Raw genomic sequence first — 10,310 nt, forward strand, 5'->3', positions numbered from 1 at the left:
ATTCAAATATTTAATTCAAGTACATTTTACATCTTTTGAAAAGTTTGTCTGAGTCTTTTGTTTAGTTTTGTCTGGTAGTTTATTGTATAATTTCAGTCCCTGGTTCATTAGTCTTGATTGTCCTTGTCTTGTTTTAGAAAGTTGTACATGGTATTTGTCTGATATTCTCGTATTATGTCCATGTTTGACTACAATTTTTTACTAGTTTTAGTTCTTCGTCTACAATTACATTAGTGGCTAATTTATAGAAAAAATTTAATGATTCTAGTTGAAAGAGTTCAGTTATATTTAATTGCTTAGTTTGTTTAAAAAGTTCTCTAATTGCAGTTAAATAGGGAAGGTCATTTACTAACTTTAATATTTTATTTTGTTGTCTTTGTAGTCTGTTTATGTCATTTTGATATCCTGCTCCCCATAATAGTTGCGTGTAACATATTTTAGTTTTTACATAGGCTTCATACATTAGAATTTTTTCCGTTTTTGGAATAAAATTTTTGATTTTTAAAAAAAAAACTCGATAATGTCGCCACTTTGCTAATTAAATTGTTGATATGAAATGTCCATGTTAATTGTCTGTCTATTGTTAGTCCTAAGTATTTAACATGTTCGATCTGATTGAGATTCACAAAAAATAAATGCTGTTTGTAAACATTCAAAAACAAACTATTTTATACACAAAAAATCCACATCTTTCCATTTTCTTGTCAATGCTCTTGTCTCTTCGAATGCAACCCTGGTAGATCGATGAATAAAACATTTATGCTTCTTACTTCTTTTTTACACATAAGATTGAAGATTTTATATCTACGAACACCCACAGCGCAAAGATCTATATTTCTCTGAAAAGCGCACGTAAATCGGTTAAGCCGTTTAGAAGAAGTTCAGTGACATCACACGTGCAAAGAAATTATATTTATAAAGATTACTCCTCTTAATAATGCCATCTAGCGGCTGATCCGTGAAACCTGAAAATATGTAAGCTAAGATTTTTGTTATTATTTTTATTTTATTTTTTTATTAATTGAAAAAAAAATGTTTTACCAGAATTTATAAAAATATGTTATCTGCTATTTGAAACATAAAAAAAAAAATTACACGTGTATGGGATCCCATCGTTAGGCGTTTCATACCTATATACAATCTAGAGGCCGATCTGTAAAACGTTAAAATATATACGCTAAGATTTTCGTTTTTATGTTTTTTATTAATTGAAAAAAAAAATGTTTTAACAGAATTTATACAAATATTTTATCTGCCATTTAAAACATAAAAAAAATCATTTAAATAAGTGGAATCCGTAGAATCGGGGCCTCAATTATGAACGCTATCTTCATCTGTACATTTCGAGACGGTATACTTAACTTCTGTACTATCTGTATCTACCTCGGTATGTTCTACCTACTTGTGATCTCGACATCATATTATCGAAACCAACCAATGACTGACCTTAATGATTTTTTTGTTTTTTTTTTTATAAGAAATATTTACGTTCTCACGAGTATGATTTACCCAAATATTAAATTTTGAGGGCCATTTTCAACGAGTTGTAATTAACTCGCTATTAGAAAATGGAATCAAGTTGAGGCATCACTATGCGTCCCACTGGATTCGAATCACAGACCTTTGGTCCGTGAGTCCGAGACACTAGCCACAGGACCGCAGTCCGCGTTCTTAACTTCATCAAAATTTAAAATAGTTCTCATTTATATTTTATAAAGGCTTCTGTGATACAAAGCGCGCCCTTCAAAGCGATTATAAACTCCAATAAATCCTAATTCAATCAAAAATGCTCGCTTGAAAATGATTTTCATATTACTTTTGACAATTACCTGGACGGTACGCTTAACGATCGTCTGTTTTTATCTACCGATTGATTAAAACGCCGGCTCCTTTGACTTATCGATACCTACACTCATTAAGATAGTAAAACAGGTGGAAAAAATATATTAACTAATTATTTTTTTGTAGTGGCAACTTCACAATTGACTTATTTCTCTCTCATTTTTTTAATAGGCTTTAAAAATTGAAATAAATCGTAATTGAAGGATAAATTACTCGGTGGAATAACATTTTTGTCACTTTTAATGCGTAGAAGAACGTTTCGAGGGGTTCTAGACCTGTCGGCACAAACCGATGTACTAACAACAAAACTCGATGGTGGGGGGATCGGTAGTGTATCTTCGTAACCGCTAGAGAGAATTTATTTTCAACTATACAGGCCCTGCTGTCTTCAACGTACGGTACACAAATATGAAAAAAATTTTAGAGCAAATGCCAGGATACAGCTAAATTTATTGGCAAGTTTAGAAAGTTTCTGAATATAAGAATGAGCACTATATTTTTTGTTGATATATAAAATAGCGCTGCCGGTGTTTGTCGCTTATGAGTTTTTGAAATATTATAAGTTGAAAATTTTGAATAAAATCATTAAATCACTACTAAACAGTAGCGACCGACCGATGTTTCGATTTCGGCCAGTTACGGCCAACAAAACGAGATCGGGATATGTCGGATTACGTTCGGCTGTACTCGGGTGCATCCTATGACTCGGCCGCGTGATCTGTGACTTGTGACCTTTAATTTGTTTCGAATTTCGGCCGGTGAACGTTGTTAGTTTATTTTGATTTACTAATTATTTTATTTATATATTTTTTTTCCCATCACAATCTACATTTACTTATTTTTTGTTATAACTGTAACTTTACGAAAAATAGACAAGCTCTTAACTAGACCACACTGTTTTATTTATTTAGTAATTTTAATTATTTAATTTCGAATATACACTAGAAAAAAAACATTAAACGAAATGAAAATAAAAATAAAAGTTAAAGTTGTCACCTTTTTGTTTTTTTAATAACCCTTTTATTTCATTGCGTATTTTACCAAACGCCTAAAGTGCCTTATTCATAAACTTGGCATAAAGTTAGGCCTTGGTATAGTGGCCATCCTTATTATAGTGGCAGAATACCATCCTTATTATACCAGGTTTATAATTAAGGCCCAAAAAATAAATTTCGATGTCGGCCAAAACTAGAACAGAGCCGAAATTAGGTTTCTTTTCGGTCGCTCGTTTATTATATTACACTGATAAGTGCTCCTAGTTTTGCAGCATTTTTACCCATGACCAATGCCACGATTCTGATTCTGTTCCATAAACAAAACGGTATTTTTTATTTCATTTTTTATTTAACGAGAGGACACACTGGGGGTGATAACAGGGAAAAAGTTATGGAAAAATAAAGAAAAAATCAATAAAATTAGCTCTTTTCATGTATTTTATCAAGTGCAGTATCGGTTTTTTCCGGACTATGTGTAAACCGGTTTAGGTATGTATTTGCACCGGAACTATTCCTTTGTAGATGAGAGTTTTGCCCGCGGTGTCGACAGGCGGCCCGCCGATCCCTTCCCTGAGGAGTCTGTTGAAATCGATGGGAATCCTTCCCTTGAAGGCCAATTTCTTCCCCTCGGTCCCTATGGGGCAGGGGGCCGAGGCGCGCCCCTCGGCGAGGGCCAGAAGCGCCTCCGGGTCCCGGTAGCGCCGCGGGGGAGCCCCGGCGCAGGCGGGGCCCGCGCGGACGAACAGCCCGCTGTCCACGACCGCGCCGGGGGGCAGGCGGCTCCCGAGAAACTTTACGACCGGAAAGAACTGGATGTCTTCACGGGCGAGATCCTCGGGCGGAAGGAGCGTCGATCCCCGGATTGTCTGTCCTAATATCTGCGAACGAAAACATATTGGCATTCATTTTTACATGCATTATTAGAGATGACACTTCATACAAATCCGAGCTAAAAAGTCGTCCTCGAAGGAAAGGGAATGACCAGCGGAGGGAGCAAGTATCGTCACGCCATATCACGTCGACTTTCACAAGCAAAACAAATAGTACGGTAAAAAGCACTGACCGTTTACATCGCTCTACTGTAAGTTTAATTCAGTATGTCGCTCCCTTCTGCATACCACACACGCGTCACCTTTGTTTATCGTTTGCTCGCAACAGACTAAAGCTCGTTCTATCAAACATACGCCACTTGGCCCCAGGTGGTCCCTCAACCTGGGGCCAAGTTATTTTGAACGCTCACGTTTACTCAAGTTATATATTAGTATATGCATTAGTATGCATTTAACAAAATGTTTTTGCATTTTTAAATTCGTATCCAGTAGGATATATAGTAATAAATGATAACATTTTTAACAACTTTTGTAAAGGTGGTCTGAGTCTTTTGTTTAGTTTTGTCTGGTAGTTGATTGTATAATTTTAGTCCCTGGTTATTAGTCTCGACTGTCTTTGTCCCGTTTTAGAAGGTCGTTTACGAGTATGATACTGTTTTGATATTCTCGTATTGTGTCCATGTTTACTACAATTTATTCAAGTTTTAGTTTTTCGTCTACAATAACATCAGTGCCTAATTTTTGAATAAATTTTAAGGATTGTAGTTGAAAAAGTTCAGCTACATTTGATTGTCGAGTTTGTTTACGGAGTTCTTTAGTTGCTTTAGATAAGGGAGGTCATATTATACTAACTTCAACATTTTATTTTGCAGTCTGTTTATGTCACGTTGATTTCCTGTTCCCCATAGTGGTTGCATATAACATATTTTAGTTTTTACATAGGCTTTATCCATGAATTTTTTTGAACAAATCAATTTTAAAAAAAGATTTGATAATGTCGCCACTTTGCTAATTAAAATTTTGACATGAATTGTCCGTGTCAATTGTCTGTCTATTGTTAGTCCTAAGTATTAAACATGTTTAATTTTAGTTAGTTGTTTATCATTTTATGTAAGCTTTTATCTATTTAATGTCATTTTTTTCTATATTCGAACTTGATAGTTTTACTTTTGTCCATTAAGTCAACATAATAAGCTCTTCGTTTATGTAACAGTTTGATTTTTATAGAATAGTCCAATGTCATCGGCATGCATATTTTTATTCCTTTAAAATTATATAGTGATAAGTCATCAATATATAAAATATATAATAGTGGACCCAAAATAGATCCTTGCGGTACTCCAAAATTAAGTGTCTGTATTTGTCTTTTTTTTTTCATTTATATATATCATCATAGTAGGTATATCGTTAAAGTAAGAATATCATTTCGCTTTGATCGTTTCGCAAGACCGATAACGATTTAGAAAAGAATATAGTACAATTGTTTACCTAATTTGTATTTATTTATTTAGCTGGTAAATTTACGACATTTTATTTATTCATGACATGGCATTTTAGCTTACAAATTATGATTAGAATAATATACTTATATCAGAAAATAATAATTATCCATCATTATTTCCAGCGGGGACGCTGGATTACAAATTACAACACCCTCGAATATCGTCGTCATTTTTTAGGAAAACGTTTCTATAAGCTGATTTCTGGAGGTGAATATAATCCAAATATCCTGATTGAGATCAGTTCGTACGTTTCCAAGAGCGAGATCTCACGCACTGTTTTACACACCCAGAAGCACGCACACTAATGCAAGTCAGAATTCACCCATTAACAGGGCAATTCGATTGATGAATACGGCTTCTGCGGAATGCTACGGATCTATTTTTCTGTACATACCGGCAGTTTAGCAGCTATTTGCTTTATGTTCATTAATTTCTAACTTATGTTTACAGTCTGCACTACGCGATGGATTAAACAGTCCGTAAAGTAATGCAGACTAAAATGCAGTGTCAAATAGATAAATAAGTATGTGTGCATAATATGTACTAGTACACGCAGACTTTCAGTCTACTCGAATTTAAAATAATATCAAGTCAAAACAATCGTCCGATTGTTGTTTTCGTTTTAGATTTAAAAATGAAATAAACTGTTCTCTCTTCCTACTTCCCAGTCGGTCCCTCGCGGGTGAGGATCGCGACCGCCACGCGTCATGCGTCATGTCGCATTGCCGCGAGCTGTCGCGGAGGAAGAGCCTGCTACGGCTGTTATACGGCTGTTAGCCGGGGACCGCGACGAGCTTCTCCGGGAGAAGATGCAAGATGGAGAGCCTCGCGAGGTGACCATCGAACCCTGCCGATGCGTACGATCGAGAGTCCGTCAGTCGGCTCCGGTTCCCGAAGACTGAAGGCGTCGGCGCGGTTGTCCAGGGTACTCCGGTATGCGCCTGCAGCACCGTATCTTAAAGCCACCTATCATGTTGCGTTAGTTTGCCCTTATTGCCCATGTTTCCACCTCATATTAAAAAAATAGACTGAAGTTCCGACCTATTTCATTTTTTTTTTAAATATGGGACAATGTTGTCAATGAAAATTCTCTAGTACTTACTAGCACGGTGAGCAGACACGCCGTCGCGAGATTTCCCCCTACGATAGTCTGCATTCTAGTTTCTAGTTTCACACCGGCGACTGGCTTCTGACTTCTGCGGTCGAGAAGTTGTTATATATTTATGTTTAGATATAGTTATTCGCTACAACGACCAGAGCCGACTGACGCATCCCGAGTCGGCGATGAAACATTAGCTTTAGCATTGCAGATTTGGAATTAAATATGAACGCTATTTACTATCGCTCGCATGTTGGTAACGCTATTCTTATTCTTATAAAAAGAATCTCAGTGCGATTAATTAAACTCTCGACGTCGCCGGGACTCGTGTAGACATATCGAGCCACAATCGGCGGAACAACGTAAGCGACAAATAGTGAATTGTGCAGTGGAAGATTTTTTAAAATTTTTGTTCCATGAAAATGAACCTGGATGTGTTTGTTAAAATTGTTTCCACAGATGTAAAGATCTCTATTTGCGCATGCGCGTAGTTTTAAAATTATGTACTGACTTCCCGCCTCGAAGGAGCTAAAGCACTTACGTAGTTCCATAATCCAGAATCAGATAAAGCGCGGTGTATTTTATTAGCGCGTAACTGCGCGGTCTAAAGGTTGCGTGCTGCGTGTTGCGTGTTGCGTGTTGCGTGTTGCGTGGGGTGTCGCAATTTTTTGGTAGTTTAATAACATTAATATGCACGATATTGAACCTTTCTCAGATGGTTTCGATTAAAGCGCCTTAAAGCGACAAACTAATAACAAAATATGTCACGTAGCTATAAAAGATAAGTCGACTCAAAGCTGATTATATTATATCAAAAGTAAATAGGGAAATTTTTAGGGAAGCGTCGGTTCCACCAAAAATATGGACGGACTGCGCATGCGCATCCTCGCTACTGAATGGAGGAATTACGTATATTGCTCAATCTTCTCTTCCGAGCCCGAGTTCTGTATCGGGCATTGGGTAGGGGCGACTGCTCTCACACCCTCAGCTTTTAAAAGGCTGTGCTGCAAAATTCTGTAATATCGCGTTACCTCGCGCATAAGACGAAATATTCCGAAGTTAAGACATTTTAAAACCTTCTTTTCTTTTCGTTTATATTCCTAACGCATTTTATGTAAAATTTGTTGTTTTTTTACCAAAATAAATAAATTAATAAGATTATCAGTTTTACCCTTCAGGCGCCCAGTCCCGGTACAGTGAAATATTGCAGTTTAAACAATCTTTAGAAGGAATATTTCGGGACTTCGAAGATGATGGAGTTGACGATCACCGCTCTGCGAGACGGACTTACCTTCGCTCGGTTTTATCGAGAGTAGCTATCGAGTCAAAAATAATCGTCCAGGATTTTGGTTCGATTTCACACACAGAACTCGATTTTTCCTTCGCCCGTAAACGGAGCGAAACATTTATTTTCAATAGCAACTGATAAATAAATAAATCCCCCTACCATTTATATTAGCACGCTAACGAAAGGTAAAATATAGCATTCGCTCCGATACAGGAGTACGGCCCGCGCACGATGGCGGTGTTTGCGCGGAGCCGCGCGCGGGCGCAGTGTTAGAACAACTGTGTTTACCCGCATATTCGTTTTCATGATGAAATAACGCCAAACAGTGACCATTTGCAATATTGTTTACCGCAATTGTAAGAACCGTGTAGACGAACGAACATTACGCGGACTGCACAAACGGCCTCATCATTATTCTGCATCTTTTGAACGAAAACGACTCAACTAAAAAAATCAAATTTTGGGAAATTACGAAAGAAGAACGTAAATTGTGACACTTTCGTATTTTCTGTCGATTGTTTCGTATTTTTCAAAGAAAGCACCAAATTTTGAATTAAAAATTATACCGTAGGCTTTCAGCTATGAATCTATAAAATAAACGCCATATAAATAAATTATAATAAATTAAAACTCGTCTCGACATTTATTTAATGAGTCATTACTAGATTAAAAAAAAAACAAACAAAAGCACTTTGATATATTTATCAGATAATGACATAATTTTTATTAGGTCAGATCAGGTCACCAAGCACACGTTTTTATTTATTCACGAAATGACACAAACGTAAATAAGTCACTAAAATTATGTTTTTTTTATTTTTTGGGAAAAAAACAACAGTTCATATATTGTATATATACGTATACATGTAGAAAACAAGAATACATATAAACGAAAATTGTGAAAACAGCCGTTTTCACACATGCCACGCAAATCCATACTACCCGATATTTTTTATTTTTTATTTTATTTTATTTTATTTAGAAAACATACAGTCATACAAAATCAGTATTAAAAACAACAATTTTTTAACATAAAAAGACCAATTAAGTTTTCATAAATTAAAAAGATATAAACATTAAATGTGACAAAAAATAAAAAATAAATAAGAATTTTAGGTGAAAAAAAGATAATTGTTGACATTTGCGTTTTCCATGGAGGTAATAAATTAAAATAAATAAAAATACCGAATGTACACTCCGAGCCATCCACGCACACACATGAACGCACATATAAAACATACACAAACATATACATTACATGCGGCACATATGCATAGCATAAACCACTCAAGATGTACATTCAGCAACTATCCCAAATAATCGACCCCATGAAGAAATTTTCTGTACAAATGCAACGTGCAGTTAAAAATGTCTACATCAATACTGAGTCCGTTATAATTTCTACAGGTGCGTCTAATGAATGAATTCGAGGTATAATTGCTTTTACAAGTTGGTACATAAAAAAGGGAATTTAATCTAGTATAGCGAAGAGGACAACGGAAACCAATATTTTGTAAAAGATACGGCGAATCAACTATGTTATTGAGAATTTTGAAAAGAAAAATTAAATCATATCTAAGGCGCCTTTTTTGTAGTGATTCTATATTAAAATTGATCAAAGATGCGCCGTAATCATTTTCAATGTTACCAAAACGATATTCCAGGCTCCTTATAAATTTCTTTTGAATGTTTTCAATTTGATTAATATATACATTATATTGAGGGGACCATACTAATGAAGCGAATTCGAGTTGACTTCGCACATAAGTATAGTAAAGAAGTTTTAATGTATTTGGTGATGAGAATGGCTTGGAGATTCGTAAGATAAACCCTAGAAGTCTGTACGCCTTATCTACTATTGTATTTATGTGATCTCTAAATAAAAGCTTATCATCCATCAGTACACCCAAATCTCTCGCTTTCATTGAACGATTGACAATTTTCCCAGATAGTTTGTAGTCAAATAGTATACTTTTTTTCTTTCGAGTAAATGACATGACAAGACATTTATCAGAATTCAATAATAACTGATTGTCCTTGCAATAGCAACAGATTCTATCTAAGTCAGCTTGAAGAACTTCGCAATCATTTATTGAAGACACAATTTTAAATACTTTATTGTCATCAGCGTATAGCAAAAAATTTGAGTTTTGAATGCATAAACTTATATCATTGATATAAATAATAAAAAATAAGGGTCCAAGATGCGAACCTTGAGGGACACCTGATGGGATTGGTTTAAATGATGAATTAAATCCCTTGAGTGAGACCGATTGACTGCGGTTACTAATGTAGGAACATATCCAACGATACAGATTCCCCCGTATACCAATGTTCCAAAGCTTGCGAAGTAAGACCGAATGACTTATTTTATCGAAAGCCTTTGAATAATCCGTATATAAAACGTCTACCTGAAAACCTGCATCCATTGCATTCAAAACAATATCGGTAAATTCACAAAGATTTGATTCAACTGACCGTTTCTTATAGAATCCATGTTGATTGGGATTAATATGTGGTTTTATAACATCGAAGAGCTGATCGGTTACTATATTTTCAAGGATTTTACTAAAAATGGGAAGAAGAGAAATGGGTCGATAATTTACTACAAGACTCTTATTTCCTTTTTTATGCACAGGTGTAATATTTGCCTTTTTCCATATTTCAGGAAACGTGCCTTCCTTTATTGATAATTGAAAAAGATAAGTAAGAGGACGCGCAAGCTGTTTAATACATTTAGAAATAAAAAAAGGG

The 10,310-nt window shown here is 35.5% G+C and overlaps 1 protein-coding gene across 1 annotated transcript; it reads right to left on the minus strand.

Annotated features, from left to right (window-relative positions):
- Positions 1-3,254: 3,254 nt before the first annotated feature.
- Positions 3,255-6,434, minus strand: LOC148277162 (uncharacterized). The gene is made up of 2 exons (XM_088233258.1): positions 6,272-6,434; positions 3,255-3,715 (listed from the first exon to the last, which is right to left on the minus strand). The coding sequence occupies exons 1-2, from the start codon at positions 6,323-6,325 to the stop codon at positions 3,323-3,325; spliced, it is 447 nt and encodes a 148-aa protein (XP_088089384.1). The 5' UTR covers positions 6,326-6,434; the 3' UTR covers positions 3,255-3,322.
- Positions 6,435-10,310: the final 3,876 nt, after the last annotated feature.

This window comes from Micrasema longulum, unplaced genomic scaffold, assembly GCF_059751315.1.
Source record: "Micrasema longulum isolate JH-2025_06_02 unplaced genomic scaffold, ASM5975131v1 h1tg001080l, whole genome shotgun sequence".
NCBI classification, from domain to species: domain Eukaryota; kingdom Metazoa; phylum Arthropoda; class Insecta; order Trichoptera; family Brachycentridae; genus Micrasema; species Micrasema longulum.

What these genes read in the sequence shown, in the direction of transcription:
- LOC148277162 (XM_088233258.1), bottom strand. Translation starts at nt 6,325, where the DNA reads ATGCAGACTATCGTAGGGGGAAATCTCGCGACGGCGTGTCTGCTCACC. An exon ending in CGTGTCTGCTCACCGTGCTA is followed by an intron (nt 3,716 to 6,271) that starts GTAAGTACTAGA and finishes TTTCGTTCGCAG; the next exon opens with ATATTAGGACAGACAATCCG.